The following is a 20,256-nucleotide window of genomic DNA, read 5'->3' as shown; positions in this document are numbered from 1 at the left end:
TCCCCTCGCATGGCGAGCGAACTCGGCACAGATTACCGTTCTAATCTTAGTCCACGTGGATCGTTAAGTGTGAAAAGGTTCAAAAAAAAGAAAAAATTTGTGAAAAACTCATGTCGACCTAAAGACCATGTCGACCTAGTTACTGTCGACCAATAGTGGTCGACCTAGACATTGTCGACCTAGTTACTGTAGCCTTAGAGACCGGATCCCGTTTGCCCTTATTGATAGCCCCGGGCCGCGCTGGGAAGACTGTGCCTGCACTGACCATAGGAACCGCTAGGTGGCGCGCTCGCCTAGTTCCGTTATGTCTCGCCCAGTTCCGTTATGTGGTGCATCTCTATTGTTGACAGGCCGTGCACGCCCCCGGACCATCGTTCGATGACGTCGAAGTGGTGAGAGAGGGACGGGAACGCGCAAGGTCGGAGAGAAGCGGGTGAGAGGCGGAGGGACCCGGTGCTCCCTCATTGTGCGTGTTACCCACCGCTGTGTGTGCCCGGCCTCCTTCCTGTGTGTGCGGGGTCTGAGCTCTGTGTGACGTAGACTGGTATGTATGTGCTGAGTGACGTCAGAGGGAGTACAGGACGTCACATCTGTGTGCTGGACCCCTGCCCAGTGTGCTGTGGGCTCCCATGTGGCCCTCCCTGTCCCCTCACACCCCATTGCTAGCTGTCACTGTGCTGAGGCCAGGGGGCACCAGCAGCCTGTGAGTGGGTCTCTGATCCTTCCTCTGGTCCCCTGCCTGTAATGTCTGCAAGCCTTTGCTGCTCATATGGTAATGTACTGAATGGTTCTTGGTTGTCTGCAAGTTTTTATTTTCCGTCCCACATGGAGTGTAAATATATTTTTATTTCATTTTACATAGAAACGTTTTATTCATTCAATAAAAAAGGAAATCGCCTGTGTACATTTTATATGGAGATCTAATGGGTGGCGTGCTCTGACAATGGGCGTCCCTGGTTACAGTGACAGCATGTTTCAGTGTAAATCCACCTGTGGTCTTTTCTCTGAAGCGTGACATAAATGTTTTAAATAGATCTCTGAAACTCTACTGCAGGTCTGAAGCGGCTTCAGAAGTATCATGGCTTCTGCCGGTGGTGTTTTGATTGGTGGATGCTCTGCAGATCTGCCCCTTGACTTTATATACAGTAGTGTAATATTTGCATTTAGACATGTGCTTATTTAGACTGGTGTTAGTGGAAGTGACAGTACAAGGGGTGATGCTCACATGCTGAGAGTAGCATGCACCGCGCAATGCCTTGTGACCTATTTTCCTTTTACATCACTCTCTTTCCCTTTGTCACTGCCCCCTCCCTGTTATCTATTTCTTGTTTTTCCACTCTTTTTCTCCTTTTGACCCTGAGTCTTGGCTGCAGTCCCTTAACCGGCTGTCTGTGTCTGTCTCATTCAGGCTGGCAGTTACATCTTGCACTCCTGCCCAGGAGTAGGAGGAAGAAGGCTCGGCCACAGCCAGCGTATGCCCAGTGAGGGGAGGAATCCCACGCCCCCAGACCCTTACCACCAAGAGATGCCTGTGCCAGGACGAGCTCAGTTAAGACTGGACTGGAGAGTGGACTTTGGATTTGGTAGCCAGGGTTAAAGGATTGAACTTGGGCATGATGACAGTGCATCACAGATGAGAGAAAACACTGTCAATGGTCTCCAGCAAGAAAGGACTGGGATATTGGTATTACAAACACACGCATATAAAAAAAAAAAACATACCTGGTGGACCAAGGGGTACTGAGCCACTGCCAGCAAGCATTACCTATAGACTAGCATTGTACTGTCAGAGGAGGACGCTGAAAAGCTGGTACCACTGAGGACGCATCGGAGCATCACTAACAAGCCATTTAAACCTGAACTTCTCCCGCTAAGGACCTGCACCTTATAAAGTATTGCTAGTCCTTTGCAAGCTTGTGTCCTCCGTCATGGCCATCCTGCACTGCCTCCAGCTATTCCATATGAAGAAGTAACAAAGCCATTGACCCCTCAAAGTACTACCGTTTCTATTATTTATTCCCCGTGTTATTTCCCCCCCCTCCTCCTCCTGACACCATCCGTGGCTTACCTCTCATTCACTCGCACACCATGATCTCCCTGCTCCCATTTGACAGCTTGCTATGTAACCTCTTGGGCCTGTCCCTTACATTGTGGTTTACTCTTCTCCTCGTCTTCATCATCGTACCAGCTATCTTCGGGGTCTCCTTCGGCATCCGCCGCCTGTACATGAAAACCTTGCTTCGTATTTTCACGGTGAGTCTACTCGAGTTATATAGTTTACAGTGTTAAGGTCCATACACACTTGCCGATAAAATGAGCGACGTCGCTCATTTTCCCCCTCCCTGAGCGACGTCGCTCATTTTATCGGCAAGTGTGTATGCCACCAGCGACGACCGATGCGCGGCCCCGCGGGTCGGCACTGATCGTCGCTGTCGGTAGGGCATGCATGCAGGATCTGGTCTGTCGTCCACGACCTGCATGCAGGGCTGGCGGAGGCGTGACGTCACTGAGCGATATGAGCGGTCATATCGCTCAGTGTGTACAGTCGGCCGCCGACCAGCCGGCCCGGGAGGGGGAAACATTAGACGACGTCGCTCACAGAGCGACATCGTCTAATGTGTATGGACCTTTAGTATCGCAGTAGTTTCTAATGCCGTGTTGCTTTAGTTATGCCCAGTGTCAGGGAAAAGGGTGCGGGTTCTATGTATGTGCGTTTGAAATAAACAGCTTGATACCTCTTGCTGACCTGAAATGTAGCACAGTTATGCTGCTTTCAGATCGCAAATGCCGGAATCCCACCCGGTAAGAGAAACTTGTCCTTACCGGGTGGGATCCGGCATTTGCGCTCCTTTGCTGGCTTTCCGACCCGGCAATATACCGGGTCGGTTGCCATAGCAGCGGGGGGGCGCAGCAGCAGCAGGGGCGGGGGTGGAGGCGGCGCTGGGAGATGAGCTCATCTCCTGCGCCGCCTCTCCCTATGCTGTGAATGGGAGCCGTGTCGCATCGGAACGGCTCCCATTTACACTGCACCTGACCCGGTGTTCAACCTGGTAATAACCCTTCTTTTTTACCGGGTTGAATTACCGGGTCAGGAGACCCGCTAATTCACCAAAGGAGCTTTCACATCGCACACTGATCCGTTTCGACACAGCAATATGCCGTGTCGATACCGGGTTTTCTCTAACGTCCTAGTGGATGCTGGGCACTCCGTAAGGACCATGGGGAATAGCGGGCTCCGCAGGAGACTGGGCACTCTAAAGAAAGATTTAGTACCATCTGGTGTGCACTGGCTCCTCCCTCTATGCCCCTCCTCCAGACCTCAGTTAGAATCTGTGCCCGGCCAGAGCTGGGTGCTCCTAGTATGCTCTCCTGAGCTTGCTAGAAAAGAAAGTATTTTGTTAGGTTTTTTATTTTCAGAGAGCTTCTGCTGGCAACAGACTCTCTGCTACGTGGAACTGAGGGGAGAGAAGCAAACCTACTCACTGCATCTAAGTTGCGCTTCTTAGGCTACTGGACACCATTAGCTCCAGAGGGATCGAACACTGGTACCTAACCTTGATCGTCCGTTCCCGGAGCCGCGCCGCCGTCCCCCTCGCAGAGCCAGAAGAACAGAAGCATGAAGACATCGAAATCGGCGGCTGAAGACTCCTGTCTTCACTTAAGGTAGCGCACAGCACTGCAGCTGTGCGCCATTGCTCCCACAGCACACCACACACTCCGGTCACTGTAGGGTGCTGGGCGCAGGGGGGGGGGCGCCCTGGGCAGCAATTAAGATACCTTTTGGCAAAATTATACATATATACAGTCAGGCACTGTATATATGTACGAGCCCCCGCCATACATTTTACACAGAAACGGGACAGAAGCCCGCCGCTGAGGGGGCGGGGCCTTCTTCCTCAGCACTCACCAGCGCCATTTTCTCTCCACAGATCCGCTGAGAGAAGCTCACCAGGCTCTCCCCTGCAATAGAAGAGGGTAAAAAGAGAGGGGGGCATAAAAATTTGGTGCAAAAACAATCTATACAGCAGCTACTGGGTTAACACTAAGTTACTGTGTGATTCCTGGGTCATATAGAGCTGGGGTGTGTGCTGGCATACTCTCTCTCTGTCTCTCCAAAGGGCCTTGTGGGGGAACTGTCTTCAAATAGAGCATCCCCTGTGTGTGTGGTGTGTCGGTACGTGTGTGTCGATATGTCTGAGGTAAAAGGCTCCCCTAAGGAGGAGATGGGGCAAATGTGTGTGAGAGGGTGTCTCCGTCGACAACGCCGACACCTGTTTGGATATGTGTAAGTGCTGAGGTGCATTTATTGCACAAAAGATTAGAGAACAGACAGGAAATCTACCCATGTCTGTCCCAATGTCACAGAGACCTTCAGAGTCTCACAATGCTCACTATCCAAAATAATAAACACTGATATCGACACGGAGGTTGACTCCAGTGTCGACTATGATAATGCAAAGTTACAGCCAAAATGGCTGAAAGGTATTCAATATATGATTATTGTAATAAAAGATGATTTGCATATCACTGATGACTCATCTGTCCCTGACACAAGGGTACACATGTTTATGGGGAAGAAAGCTGAGGTAAATTTCCCTCCTCTCATGCGGGAAACTCCAGACAAGAGACTGCAGCTTCCCACAAAAAATTCTCAAGCAGTATCCTTTCCCCACCAGGGCCAGGATGTGATGGGAATCTTCCCCTAGGGTGTCCCGTTTGCCCAGAAGGTAGTCCTAGCTATTCTTAGGGATCCTGCAGATAGCGTGCACATTCTAGTATACTACTCAGACCGGCGATTGTGTCGGCATGGGTTTATAGCGCTGTGGCAGCGTGGACAGGTACCTTATCAGCAGAGATTGAGACCCTAGTATGATATATATATTAAAGATGCTGTCTTAAGTGATAGGTATATATATATATATATATATATATATATATATATATATATATATATTAAACATGCCCAAAGAGACATGAGTATACTGGGTCCTAGAGTCAAAGCTATGTCGATTTCTGCTTGACGTGTCCTGTAGAATATGCAATGGACAGATGATGCCGACTTAAGAGGCATTTGGAAGGCTGAGGATTGTGTGGAGAAGGGTTCTCGGACCTGGTCTCCACAGCTATCGCTGGTAATTCTGATATTTTGCCTTATATTCCTGCACAGCCTACGAAAGCACGACATTATCAAATGCAGCCTTTCAAATAAAGAAACAAGAAAGTCCGAGGTGCGTCCTTTCTTGCAAGAGGCGGGGGCAGAGGAAAGAAGCTGCACAACACGGCTAGTTCCCAGGAACAGAAGTCCTCCCCGGCCTCTACAAAAATCCACCGCATGTCGCTGGGGCTCCATAGGCGGAGCTAGGCCCGGTGGGGGCACGCCTTCGTAAGTTCAGCCACAAGTGGGTTCACTCCCTGTAGATCCCTGGGCAATAGATATTGTGTCTCAGGGATACAAGCTGGACTTTGAGAAGATGCCCCCTCACCGACGGCCCTGCCGGCTTCCCCCCAGAGGGAAACAGTGTTAACTGCAATTCATAAATTGTATCTTCAACAGGTGGTGGTCAAGGTTCCCCTCCTTCAACAAGGAGGGGGTTATTATTCGACCATGTTGTAGTCCCGAAACCAGACGGTTCGGTCGGACCCATATTGAATTTAAAATCCCTAAACATATACCTGAAAGGGTTCAAGTTCAAGTTGGAATCGCTAAGAGCGGTGATTGCAAGCCTGAAAGGGGGAGATTTTATGGTGACTCGGGACTTAAAGGATGCATTCATTCATGTCCGCATTTATCCACCTCATCAGGCGTACCTCAGAATTGCGGTACGGGATGGTCATTACCAATTTCAAACGTTGCCGTTTGGTCTCTCCACGGCCTTGAGAATATTCACCAAGGTAATGGCGGAAATGATGGTGCTCCTGCGGAAGCAAGGTGTCACTATTATCACGTACTTGGACGATCTCCTCATAAAAGCGAGATCAAGAGAGCAGTTGCTGAACAGCGTATCACTTTCTCTGGAAGTGAAACGGCAACACGGCTGGATTCTATATATTCCAAAGTCGCAGTTGGTTCTTACAGCTCATCTGCCTCTCCTAGGCATGATCCTAGACACAGGCCAGAAAAATATTTATCTCCCGATAGAGAGAGCTCAGGAGCTCGCGACACTGGTCAGGAATCTATTAAAACTAAAACAGGTGTCAGTGCATCACTGCACTCGAGTCCTGGGAAGGAGGGTGACATCATACGAGGCCATTCCCTTCGGCAGGTTCCATAACTTCCAATGGGACTTACTGTACAAGTGGTCCGGATCACATCTTCGGATGCATCGGTTAATCACCCTATCCCCCAGAGCAAGGGTGTCTCTCCTGTGGTGACTGCCGAGTGCTCACCTTCTCGAAGGTCGCAGATTCGGCATTCAGGACTGGGTCCTGGGGACCACGGATGCAAGCCTCCGAGGGTGGGGGGCAGTCACACAGGGAAGAAATTTCCAAGGGCTGTGGTCAACGCAGGAGACTTGCCTTCACATCAATATCCTGGAACTAAGGGCCATATACAACGCCCTAAGTCAAGCGGAGACCCTGCTTCGCGACCAACCGGTTCTGATCCAGTCAGACAATATCACCGCAGTGGCTCATGTAAACCGCCAAGGCGGCACAAGGAGCAGGGTGGCGATGGTAGAAGCCACCAGAGTTCTTCGCTGGGCGGAGAATCACGTAAGCACACTGTCAGCAGTGTTGATTCCGGGAGTGGACAACTGGGAAGCAGACTTCCTCAGCAGGCACGACCTCCACCCGGGAGAGTGGGGACTTCACCAAGAAGTCTTCACGCAGATTGCAAATCGACGGGAACTGCCACAGGTGGACATGATGGCGTCCCGCCTCGACAGAAAGCTAAAATGGTATTGCGCCAGGTCAAGGAACCCTCAGGCGATAGCTGTGGACGCACTAGTAACACCGTGGGTGTTCCAGTCGGTCTATGTGTTTCCTCCTCTTCCTCTCATATCAAAGGTGCTGAGAATTGTAAGAAAAAGAGGAGTGAGAACAATACTCATTGTTCCGGATTGGCCATGAAGGACTTGGTATCCGGAACTGCAAGAAATGCTCACAGAGGACCCATGGCCTCTGCCTCTCAGACAGGACCTGTTGCAACAAGGGCCCTGTCTATTCAAAGACTTACCGCGGCTGCGTTTGACGGCATGGCGGTTGAACACCGGATCCTAGCGGAAAAAGGCATTCCGGATGCAGTTATTCCTACGCTGAAAGGCTAGGAAGGGCGTGACAGCAAAGCATTATCACCGTATATGGCGAAAATATGTGCTTGGTGTGAGGCCAGGAAGGCCCTACAGAAGAATTCCAGCTGGGTCGATTCCTGCACTTCCTACAGTCAGGAGTGACTATGGGCCTAAAATTAGGGTCCATACAGGTCCAGATTTCGGCCCTATCCATTTTCTTTCACAGAGAACTGGCTTCACTGCCTGAGGTTCAGACGTTTGCTAAGGGAGTACTGCATATTCAGTGCCCTTTTGTGCCACCAGTGGCACTTTGGGATCTTAACGTGGTGTTGGGTTTCCTGAAATCCCACTGTTTTGAGCCATTTCAGACTGTGGAGCTAAAGTATCCCACGTGGAAAGTGGTCATGCTGTTGGCCTTAGCTCCGGCTAGGCGTGTGTCAGAATTGGCGGCTTTGTCATGTAAAAGCCCCTATCTGGTTTTCCAGATGGACAGGGCAGAATTGCGGACTCGTCCGCAATTTCTGCAAAAGGTGGTGTCATCTTTTCATTTGAACCAACCTATTGTGGTGCCTGCGGCTACTTGTGACTTGGAAGATTCCAAGTTGCTTGACGTAGTCCGGGCTTTGAAGAGTTATGTAACCAGAACGGCTGGGGTCAGGAAGACTGACTCGCTGTTTATCCTGTATGCATCCAACAAAGTGGGTGCTCCTGCTTCAAAGCAAGCTTTTGCTCGCTGGATCTGTAACACGATTCAGCAGGCTCATGCTGCGGCTGGATTGCCGCATCCAAAATCTGTGAAAGCCCATTCCACAAGGAAGGTGGGCTCTTCTTGGGCGGCTGCCCGAGGGGTCTCGGCTTTACAGCTTTGCCGAGCTGCTACTTGGTCGGGTTCAAACACATTTGCAAAATTCTACATGTTTGATACCCTGGCTGAGGAGGACCTTGTGTTTGCCCATTCGGTGCTGCAGAGTCATCCGCACTCTCCCGCCCGTTTGGGAGCTTTGGTATAATCCCCATGGTCCTTACGGAGTCCCCAGCATCCACTAGGACGTTAGAGAAAATAAGATTTTACTTACCGGTAAATCTGTTTCTCGTAGTCCGTAGTGGACGCTGGGCGCCCTTCCCAAGTGCGGACTTTTTCTGCAATGCTTGTATGTAGTTATTGCTTAAATAAGGGTTATGTTATAGTTGCATCAGGGTTTATCTGATGCTCTGTTATTGTTCATACTGTTAACTGGGTAAGTTTATCACGAGTTATACGGTGTGATTGGTGTGGCTGGTATGAGTCTTACCCTGGATTCCAAAATCCTTTCCTTGTAATGTCAGCTCTTCCGGGCACAGTTTCCTTAACTGAGGTCTGGAGGAGGGGCATAGAGGGAGGAGCCAGTGCACACCAGATAGTACTAAATCTTTCTTTAGAGTGCCCAGTCTCCTGCGGAGCCCGCTATTCCCCATGGTCCTTACGGAGTGCCCAGCATCCACTACGGACTACGAGAAATAGATTTACCGGTAAGTAAAATCTTATTATTTGTGCGATGTGAAAGGGGTATTAGTACCGTCTCCTTGAAGTCTGTCATCTGACCTGCTGACCTAGAACTGAAAGTCTTTCCTGTGTACAGATGACGTGTGATAACTTAATTACACACGTGGGATGCTGCCAATTAAAATGACGGGAGGCAATGGCTTGCTGTTTCACATGTCTTGGCACCCAATCAGAGGAGATTAGCTGGTGATGTCTGATGGTTCCGGGGCATTAGTGCTTTTCCATAGTAACTTTTACCTAATTGAATGGTGACCATTTCATGTCTGGGGGGGTGGAATTATGATCATCTTTGAAAATGACACTTAGAAATCTTGCTGAAAGCCTGTATGCAAATCCCATTGCCAGCGCTTTATGAATTTTGGCAAGTTACTGTGTCTGATATGTTAGTATTCTCTACAGCTGTACAGATGTGGAAACTTTATAGGTGGCTAATGGCATGTTTGTGTTTCATACAGTGGGCAACCTTACGAATTGAGCGCGGAGTAAAGGAAAACAGTCACGCTTTGTATAAGCCTCTAACTAATGGTAGGTGTGCACTGTATAGTGTTTGCATATTTCTTCCACTATGGCTTTTCTTTATGTCACTCTTTCTCGCCATCTGACACCAGCTACTGATTGGGTACAGGATGTCTACACTCACTGTGATCGCAGTGGGTATGTCCACCCCACAATGCCAGTGACGGAACCTCGCATGGGTTTAATGCTCCATAGAGAACAAGTTTTCAAACCAGGTCCTCAAAAACCCACACAATGCACATTTTACAGGTCTCCTCACAGAATCACAAGTGGAATAATTAGCTCCACCCGTGGATCTTTTAAAATAGGTCAGTGAGTAATGACTACACCTGTGCACCTGCTAAGTGACCTGGAAAATGTGACCTGTTTAGCGTCCTGAGGGCTGAGTATGAGAACCATTGCCGTAGAGCATTTTACCTGTACTGGTGATGTAACTTTAAACATGTCAGTAAGTGTCGGTGTTGTGAGGTGGACATACCCACTATAAACAAACATGAATTTCAACCTCATGATCGCATACTCCCGTTACTCCTGTCACACTTTCTTCTACTGATCTAAAAGGATTACATACCTCTGACCGGGAGCTGGGATCCCGGCCACCATTATGCTGGCTAGAAAGTCCCATTGTGGACTCGCTGCGCTCGCCAAAGGATCTATACTCCCTCTGCGGGTGCCGTGGACATCCACTGAGGGAGAAAAGCCTGTGGCGCCGGTATTCTAGTACTTCACCGCCTGTCGGGATTCCGGCGGTGGCATTGTGACCACCTGGATCCCGTCAGGCGGTCTCGTGATCGCCTCCCATCTCAAACTATAGCCACTCGCTGTACTTTTTATGTTTGTGTTATCTGTCATTGTCTCCTCACATTGCTGCTTCTCTATCTCGTCTCCATCTTCTCTCATTGCTTTCTTCTGTCTTTTTTTATCACTGGACACCAGTTACTCCCGATTATCTCCCTTTATTGTTAAGGCCTTATCTGTCTGTTGTTACTTCCGTCTCTACACGTGACGCTGCAGCCTTTCACATCTCTTTAACACTTTCAGACATTCCTTGTTAATGGTCCTCTCTTGTTTCATTGCTCTTTCCTAATTTGCAGGAATCATTGCTAAGGAGCACACGTCTCTGGAGGAGGGTATATGGGAACTACGTAGCAATGGCCGATCTGGTGGTAAGCCAGAGTTTGAGCTGTCGGACATCTTTTACTTTTGTCGTCAAGGCATGGAACGCATTATGGACGATGAGGTGACCAAACGCTTCTCAGCAGAGGAGCTGGAGACCTGGAACCTGCTGAGCAGAACCAACTACAATTTTCAGCACATCAGTCTCCGGCTCACCGTGCTCTGGGGCCTGGGCATGTTGGTCCGTTACACATTTCTGCTGCCACTCAGGTGACTATATGGTGTGTGCGTATGTGTGAGCGTGACCGGGAGACAGACATTCACACATGATTGTGCCTTTGTAGGGTCGCTTTGGCTGTTACAGGGATCAGCCTTTTGGTATTTGGCACTACAATAGTTGGATACCTACCTAATGGCCAGTAAGTAGCATTGCCTGTGTTTTGGTGTGTTGTATGTTCCTGTGCTATTTTTATTCTATTACTAGCACATGTAATGTAAACTGCTCATGTCTTTTTATGCTAGTTATTTTTAGAACTGATGTCCTATTTTTATGCCTCCCAAGCTCCTTTCCATCTCTTTCCTCTTTCCACTGTGTCAGTCTCCCTCCCGCCATCCCATTTATCTGCTGTTCTCTCTCTGCCTTCAGAGCTGAGCCGGCTACACACCCTGCAATCCTGGCAGCTTTATCAGGCAGTTGGTCTGATATTGCAGAATGTGTGACTCTGCAACAAGTCCAATATTAATGAGATCAAAATAGATGGGATTATTATCGGCCCTTTGGTAAATGCTGTTGAAGATTGCTAATGTTTATTTATTAATGAACATGTATTTATATAGCGCCAGCAAATTCCGTTGAGCTCTGCAATTGGGTATAACCCTGCGTGTGTCAGCAGGGTGGATCTGATATGGCTGCGAACGACTCCGTATTATCCAATCCCCCCCCCCCCCCCCCCCCCCTATGTATGTAGCCTCATTGTGCAGTGATCCTATTGCTCAGAGCCCAGGCTAGTCCGTATGTGGCCAGTTATAGGGTCAGTAGGACCAGGCTAATCATTGTCTCTGATAACTTCATGCAGCGAGCGATTGGCACTGTTTCTCTCTGTAACAGGGTTAGGTAACTCCGGCTGCTGTGCAGCTACCAACATGCTGTGCCACAGCGTTACTGTTAGGGCGTGATAAAACTGTGGTAGGTTATGCTGAGATGTGTAGTTACACAGCAGCTGGAGTGGAAGATGTCTACCTCTGCTCTATAACATAGTCGTTACATAATGTTGTGCAGGAACCTGTAATGTAAGACTAGCGCCCTCTGGTGTTAGAATGTCATACTGTGTATTGTTTTTTCAGGTTTAAGGAGTTTCTCAGCAAACATGTGCATCTTATGTGTTACCGGATCTGCGTGCGCGCCCTTACAGCAATCATTACATATCATGGCAGGTAAGTCGCCTCCACGTACCTCCGAGACAACAACCTGAAACAACATTTTCTACCGTTCCCGGTCTTTGGAATTATTTGCATTAGATTAGAAATGAGTGCACTAGAGAGAATTTTGCCTTGAGCATCACTATTAGAAATGATCAGCCAGGGGCCGTGTCCCTATATGAAATGTGTAATGTAATGTAATGTAAAGTGTAAGTTACCCAGCTTGTGTTCTGCCTCCTCACAGTGAGAACAAACCCAGGAAGGGAGGCATCTGTGTGGCCAATCATACCTCTCCCATTGATGTCATCATCCTGGCTAGTGACGGGTACTATGCTATGGTGAGTTGTGATATCTGTGGATCACTGGGCTTGCGGTCATCTATAGTATGGTGTTATAGTATTTTCTCCTTGTTGTAGGTGGGACAAATCCACGGGGGCCTAATGGGCATTATACAGAGAGCTATGGTAAAGGCCTGTCCACATGTCTGGTTTGAACGTTCAGAAGTCAAAGATCGACATCTTGTAGCTAAAAGGTGTGTAACAGAGGAGCTGACAATCTAATATATGGATAATAATATTCTGCCTGTAGGATATAGTTTACGTATATCTATACCTAACCTTACTATTCAGTGTATGTTCTAATCTCGCCCACTGTACTTCTTCTGCTTCCTTGTGGTTCCTCATATCATAATTTCTTGTCTCTTCATTTCTCTCCTCTCTGATAGTACTATTCATCGTATCTGCTAACAGTCCCTTCATTTTCACAGGCTGACCGACCACGTGCAGGACAAGAGTAAGCTGCCCATCCTAATATTTCCTGAAGGTAAGACAGCAGCCCAGGCTTTCTTCTGCGGCAGGGAATATACAGATGTGTCCTCTTACATCTTTGCTCTGCGCTATAAGAAGCGTTACATATAGGGGGTGATTCAGAGCTGATCGTAGGTGTGCTAAATTTAGCACGTCTGATCAGATTCTCAGACATGTAGTGGGGACGCCTAGCACGGCAGCGCTGATTTTGCACCCGTCGAGTAGCTCCCTGCTTGCGCAGCCTAGCCGCGTCGCGTTCCGGGTCGCAGCGACTGTGTGTGACCTCACGCAGCCGCCGGCCACCCCTGCAACGTTCCGGACACGCCTGCGTAGTACAGACCGTGCACCACCAACAGTGTACTAACGCAGTTGGCGCCCTCCCTCCTGCCCTGCGACCGCCTCTGCCTGTCAGTCAGGCAGAGGCGATTGCAGCCTTGATATGCTTTTGCATCTCACTGGGCTTCATGGGGTGCGCATGCGCACTGCCCAAGGGCTTCAGACTGCGATTGTCTGAATTAGGACCTTGGCGTCTTTTTTGCCTTTTTTCCGCAAAATGCATCATAGGCACAATGTAATGCAATAGGACACATGAATAATATGCAGCATGCCTATATTCTGTGTGTGACTGCAACTGCATACAAAATGCTATACTAGAGTGTTTTCCTGGAAAACACTGTAACGCGGCATTTCGGATGCACTCGTTAATGCACATATTTGCTATCTTTTAACATCGAATCAGTGCATAAAATCATACAGATATGGTAAAGAGGTCCAGTTATTCAGACCAAAGAGCGAAATGTGATCCAAGTGACTTTGAATGTGGAATGATAACTTGTACCAGACATGGTGGTTTGAGCGTTAGAGAAAATGTGTATCTCCTGGGAGTTTCTAGTTTACAGAAAGTAGTGAACAAATCAAAAAAACGTCCAGCTAAGTGTCAGTGTTGTGGGCGAATGATCCTTGTTACTGAGAGAGGCCAGAGGAGTATGGCCATACTGCTACAAGCTGGACAGGAAGGTGACCATAACGCATTTAACACCTACAAGGGGATGGGAAAAGTATGTCCTGTAACTTTGCCCATTCCCCCAATAGCAAATGTGTCTACTCCAAACTGTTTATGATGGTAGCAAATAATGGAGAATGAAAGTAAAACATTTACTAGTGGGGTTACCTTTTTAAGGGTTGCGTCTGGTAACCAAGTACTATCAGTTATTTTCCTTTGGTGGCTATATGTCTCACTGCCACATCTCCTTCTGTTAAGTTCCAGTCACTGTGGTACATGTGATAAGTTTGTACGTTCTCCTCACAGGGTGGGTTTTCATCTACCCAAACAGTTAGTAGGTTGGATAGCTTCTGGTTAAACCTGGCCTCTTTGTACCCATGGTGGGCACATTACAGAGTAATGTCTCCTAGGTGGGGTCTGATGTGTCTGGAAATGATCAATTTGTAGTTTTACCGTGTGATGAACTATAGAGGATCTGTCATCATGTGTGAAATGTCCAAGGTTACCCTGTGTTACTCTGTAAATAGTGTTCTGTAAACGCTGCTGACCTATTATAAGTCGTCTTAAATGTAGTGCTGAGAAAAGAGTGGAAAATGGTGCCCAATAGATCCGTAATATATGCGTATATAACCTTGTCAGCCTTATGTTTTTATATTAGCAGCTCGTTAACATGTAACTATAGACAGAACCAACTTTAGACACTGCGATTTTGGAAAGGAGATTGTGGCAAGTGTGCAAAAATAATGTAATAGTTTGGTTATACCGGATTCAGAATATAACCAGTGCATTGATTGGCTGAATGTCTGTTGTTTTTAAAATAACTACCTCTTCAGTATACGCTCTCTGTTCAATCACACACAGTCATTAGGTTACTGTAGCTAATGCACACCTAACAGCCCATTCTCACTTCTTTCAATTGTCAGGTACCTGCATCAATAACACATCTGTAATGATGTTCAAGAAGGGAAGCTTTGAGATAGGAGCCATAGTGTATCCTGTGGCTATCAAGGTGAGCTGAGGGTTCCTGAGTAACTCTTGAGGTAAAGAAATATGGAGTAGCTGACCGTTCCCCTCTCTGTGTATATAGTATGACGCACGCTTTGGTGATGCCTTCTGGAACAGCAGCAAATATGGGATGATCACCTACCTCCTGCGAATGATGACCAGCTGGGCCATAGTGTGCAGCGTCTGGTACCTCCCTCCTATGACACGTCAGGTGAGCTCACACCTGGCAGCTCTCAATGTATCTCTATTTGTGGACAACCTAATAGAATCTGTGGATACCTGACAGTGTATGTGCCCATATATCACATTCTAACACTGCAGCACACTCCCTACTGGAATATTTCATTACGTGATAAAAATATATTAATGCCACTTACATTGTGCCAAGTACATTGTCTGCTGTAATAGTCTTCACAATAAATGTGATTTCTATTTGCTTGTCTTCTGTTTCTGAATATGATTCTAGAACCTGATTCTGAGTTGGGAATAAAGTAAGAACTAGGAACTGTGCACCTGGACAAGCCACGTTGCACTGCAAGGGGTGCAAATACATACTTTATTTCTCTGACGTCCTAAGTGGATGCTGGGACTTCGTAAGGACCATGGGGAATAGCGGCTCCGCAGGAGACTGGGCACAACTAAAAGAAAGCTTTAGACTACTGGTGTGCACTGGCTCCTCCCACTATGACCCTCCTCCAGACCTCAGTTAGATTCTTGTGCCCGGCTGAGCTGGATGCACACTAGGGGCTCTCCTGAGCTCCTAGAAAGAAAGTATATTTTAGGTTTTTTATTTTACAGTGAGATCTGCTGGCAACAGACTCACTGCAGTGAGGGACTAAGGGGAGAAGAAGCGAACCTACCTAACTGGTGGTAGTTGGGGCTTCTTAGGCTACTGGACACCATTAGCTCCAGAGGGATCGACCGCAGGACCCGACCTTGGTGTTCGTTCCCGGGGCCGCGCCGCCGGCCCCCTTACAGAGCCAGAAGCAAGAAGATGTTCCGGAAAATCGGCGGCAGAAGACTTCTGTCTTCAACAAGGTAGCGCACAGCACTGCAGCTGTGCGCCATTGCTCCTCATGTACACCTCACACTCCGGTCACTGATGGGTGCAGGGCGCTGGGGGGGGGGGGGCGCCCTGAGGGCAATATAAGACACCTTGGCTGGCAAATCTACACCATATATAGTCAGGAAGGCTATATAGGTGTAAAAATACCCCTGCCAGAATTCCAGAAAAAGCGGGAGAAGTCCGCCGGAAAAGGGGCGGGGCTATCTCCCTCAGCACACTGGCGCCATTTTTCCCTCACAGCTCCGCTGGAAGGACGCTCCCTGGCTCTCCCCTGCATTGTGACAAGCTACATAAGGGTAAAAAAGAGAGGGGGGGCACTAAATTTAGGCGCAGTATATATATATATATATATATATATATATATATATATATATATAAAAAATAAGCAGCTATAAGGGAAAAACACTCATTATAGTGGGATCCCTGTGTTATATAGCGCTCTGGTGTGTGCTGGCATACTCACTCTCTGTCTCCCCAAAGGGCTTTGTGGGGTCCTGTCCTCTGTCAGAGCATTCCCTGTGTGTTTGCGGTGTGTCGGTACGGCTGTGTCGACATGTTTGATGAGGAGGCGTATGTGGAGGCAGAGCAAATGCCGATAAATGTGATGTCACCCCCTGCGGGGTCGACACCTGAGTGGATGGTTCTGTGGAAGGAATTACGCGACAGTGTCGACTCCTTGCATAAAAGGTTTGACGACATACCAAATATGGGACAGCCGGCTTCTCAGCCTGTGCCTGCCCAGGCGTCTCAAAAGCCATCAGGGGCTCTAAAACGCCCGCTACCTCAGATGGCAGACACAGATGTCGACACGGATACTGACTCCAGTGTCGACGACGATGAGACAAATGTAACTTCCAATAGGGCCACACGTTACATGATTGAGGCAATGAAAAATGTGTTGCACATTTCTGATGTTACCCCAGGTACCACAAAAAAGGGTATTATGTTTGGAGAGAAAAAACTACCAGTTGTTTTTCCTCCATCTGAGGAATTAAATGAAGTGTGTGAAGAAGCGTGGGCTTCCCCTGATAAGAAAATGGTAATTTCTAAGAGGTTACTAATGGCGTACCCTTTCCCGCCAGAGGATAGGTCACGTTGGGAAACATCCCCTAGGGTGGATAAAGCGCTCACACGCTTGTCAAAGAAGGTGGCACTACCATCTCCGGATACGGCCGCCCTGAAGGAATCTGCTGATAGAAAGCAGGAGGCTATCCTGAAGTCTATATATACACACACGGGTGTTATACTGAGACCAGCTATTGCGTCAGCATGGATGTGCAGTGCTGCAGCTGCGTGGTCAGATTCCCTGTCGGAAAATATTGATACCCTAGACAGGGACACTATATTGCTAACCGTAGAGCATATTAAAGACGCACTCTTATACATGAGGGATGCACAGAGGGATATTTGCCGGCTGGCATCCAAAATAAGTGCAATGTCCATTTCTGCCAGGAGAGGGTTATGGACTCAGCAGTGGACTGGAGATGCAGATTCTAAAAGGCACATGGAAGTTTTGCCTTATAAGGGTGAGGAGTTGTTCGGGGATGGTCTCTCGGACCTCGTTTCCACAGCAACAGCTGGGAAGTCTACATTTTTACCCCATGTTCCCTCACAGCCAAAGAAAGCACCGTATTATCAGGTACAGTCCTTTCGGCCCAATAAGGGCAAGCGGGTTTAAGGTGCGTTCTTTCTGCCCAGAGGTAGAGGGAAAAAGCTGCAGCATACAGCCAGTTCCCAGGAGCAAAAGTCCTCCCCCGCTTCCTCTAAGTCCACAGCATGACGCTGGGGCTCCACAGGCGGAGCCAGGTATGGTGGGGGCCCGTCTCAGATATTTCAGCGATCAGTGGGCTCGCTCACGGGTGGATCCCTGGATCTTTCAAGTAGTATCTCAGGGGTACAAGCTGGAATTCGAGACGTCTCCCCCCCGCCGTTTCCTCAAATCTGCCTTGCCAACAACTCCCTCAGGCAGGGAGGCAGTGTTAGAGGCAATTCACAAGCTGTATTCCCAGCAGGTGATAGTAAAGGTGCCCCTACTTCAACAAGGACGGGGTTACTATTCAACAATGTTTGTGGTGCCGAAACCGGACGGTTCGGTGAGACCCATTTTAAATTTGAAATCCTTGAACACATATATAAAAAAATTGAAGTTCAAGATGGAATCGCTCAGGGCGATTATTGCAAGCCTGGACGAGGGGGATTACATGGTATCACTGGACATCAAGGATGCTTACCTGCATGTCACCATTTACCATCCTCACCAGGAGTACCTCAGGATTGTCATTACCAATTCCAGACGTTGCCGTTCGGTCTATCCACGGCTCCGAGGGTCTTTACCAAGGTAATGGCCGAAATGATGATAATCCTTCGAAAGAAGGGAGTTTTAATTATTCCGTACTTGGACGATCTCCTGATAAAGGCGAGGTCCAGGGAGCAGTTGTTGGTCGGGGTAGCACTATCTCGGGAGGTGCTACAACAGCACGGCTGGATTCTAAATATTCCAAAGTCACAGCTGGTCCCTACGACACGTCTACTGTTCCTGGGGATGGTTCTGGACACAGAACAGAAAAAAGTGTTTCTCCCGGAGGAGAAGGCCAAGGAGCTGTCATCTCTAGTCAGAGGCCTCCTAAAACCAAAACAGGTGTCGGTGCATCACTGCACGCGGATCCTGGGAAAGATGGTAGCTTCCTACGAAGCGATTCCATTCGGCAGGTTCCATGCGAGAACCTTTCAGTGGGACCTGTTGGACAAGTGGTCCGGATCGCATCTTCAGATGCATCGGCTGATAACCCTGTCTCCAAGGACCAGGGTGTCTCTGCTGTGGTGGCTGCAGAGTGCTCATCTTCAAGAGGGCCGCAGATTCGGCATACAGGACTGGGTCCTGGTGACCACGGATGCCAGCCTTCGAGGCTGGGGGGCAGTCACACAGGGAAGAAACTTCCAAGGACTATGGTCGAGTCAGGAGACTTCCCTACACATAAATATTCTTTAACTAAGGGCCATTTGCAATGCCCTAAGTCAGGCAAGACCCCTGCTTCAAAACCAGCCGGTGCTGATCTAGTCAGACAACATCACGGCGGTCGCCCATGTAAACCGACAGGGCGGCACAAGAAGCAGGATGGCAATGGCACAGGGATTCTCCGATGGGCGGAAAATCATGTGTTAGCACTGTTAGAAGTGTTCATTCCCGGAGTGGACAACTGGGAAGCAGACTTTCTCAGCAGACACGACCTCCACCCGGGAGAGTGGGGACTTCATCCAGAAGTCTTCCAAATGATTGTACACCATTGGGAAGGGCCACAGGTGGACATGATGGCATCCCGCCTCAACAAAAAGCTAAAATGTTATTGCGCCAGGTCAAGGGACCCGCAGGCGATAGCTGTGGACGCTCTGGTAACACCGTGGGTGTACCAGTCGGTGTATGTGTTCCTTCCTCTGCCTCTCATACCCAAGGTACTGAGAATAATAAGGAGAGGAGTAAAAACTATACTCGTGGGTCCGGATTGGCCAAGAAGATCTTGGTACCCAGAACTTCAAGAAATGATCTCAGAGGACCCATGGCCTCTGCCGCTCAGACAGGACCTGCTGCAGCAGGGGCCCTGTCTGTTCCAAGACTTACCGCGGCTGCGTTTGACGGCATGGCGGTTGAACGCCGGATCCTGCAGGAAAAGGGCATTCCGGAGGAAGTTATCCCTACGCTAATTAAAGCTAGGAAAGAAGTGACCGCAAACCATTATCACCGCATATGGCGAAAATATGTTGCGTGGTGTGAGGCCAGGAAGGCCCCAACGGAGGAATTTCAGCTAGGTCGATTTCTGCACTTCCTACAGTCAGGGGTGACTATGGGCCTAAAATTGGGTTCCATTAAGGTCCAGATTTCGGCTCTATCGATTTTCTTCCAAAAAGAACTGGCTTCACTACCTGAAGTTCAGACATTTGTTAAGGGAGTGCTGCATATTCATCCCCCTTTTGTGCCCCCAGTGGCACCTTGGGATCTCAACGTGGTGTTGGATTTCCTAAAGTCGCATTGGTTTGAACCACTTAAAACCGTGGAACTAAAATATCTCACGTGGAAAGTGGTCATGCTGTTGGCTTTGGCCAGGCGTGTGTCAGAATTGGCGGCTTTGTCATGTAAAAGCCCTTATCTGATTTTCCATATGGATAGGGCGGAATTGAGGACTCGTCCCCAATTTCTCCCAAAGGTGGTTTCAGCGTTTCATTAGAACCAGCCTATTGTTGTGCCTGCGGCTACTCGTGACTTGGAGGACTCCAAGTTGCTGTATGTAGTCCGGGCCCTAAAAATCTATGTTTCCAGGACAGCTGGAGTCAGAAAGACTGACTCGCTATTTATCCTGCATGCGCCCAACAAGTTGGGTGCACCTGCTTCAAAGCAGACTATTGCTCGCTGGATCTGTAGCACGATTCAACTTGCACATTCTGCGGCTGGACTGCCGCATCCTAAATCTGTGAAAGCCCATTCCACGAGGAAGGTGGGCTCTTCTTGTGCGGCTGCCCGAGGGGTCTCGGCTTTACAACTTTGCCGAGCAGCTACTTGG

The 20,256-nt window shown here is 48.7% G+C and overlaps 1 protein-coding gene across 4 annotated transcripts in view; it reads left to right on the top strand.

Annotated features, from left to right (window-relative positions):
- Positions 1-327: 327 nt before the first annotated feature.
- The window catches only part of GPAT4 (glycerol-3-phosphate acyltransferase 4), a 40,054-nt gene continuing 20,125 nt past the window's right edge, over positions 328-20,256 (top strand). The window contains exons 1-11 of one of the 4 annotated variants that reach the window (XM_063931764.1): positions 328-433; positions 1,409-2,253; positions 9,228-9,297; positions 10,383-10,674; positions 10,749-10,823; positions 11,749-11,838; positions 12,068-12,161; positions 12,240-12,355; positions 12,590-12,645; positions 14,556-14,641; positions 14,720-14,848. In XM_063931764.1, coding sequence (XP_063787834.1) covers positions 2,089-2,253; positions 9,228-9,297; positions 10,383-10,674; positions 10,749-10,823; positions 11,749-11,838; positions 12,068-12,161; positions 12,240-12,355; positions 12,590-12,645; positions 14,556-14,641; positions 14,720-14,848 — 1,173 coding nt within the window. In that variant the 5' untranslated portion in view covers positions 328-433; positions 1,409-2,088. The other 3 variants (XM_063931766.1, XM_063931765.1, XM_063931767.1) reach the window with 3 other exon arrangements.

The sequence above is a fragment of the Pseudophryne corroboree genome, chromosome 6, assembly GCF_028390025.1.
Source record: "Pseudophryne corroboree isolate aPseCor3 chromosome 6, aPseCor3.hap2, whole genome shotgun sequence".
NCBI lineage: Eukaryota > Metazoa > Chordata > Amphibia > Anura > Myobatrachidae > Pseudophryne > Pseudophryne corroboree.
Note: the sequence above shows the minus strand (reverse complement) of the source record. Positions and strands in the feature narration are given on the sequence as shown.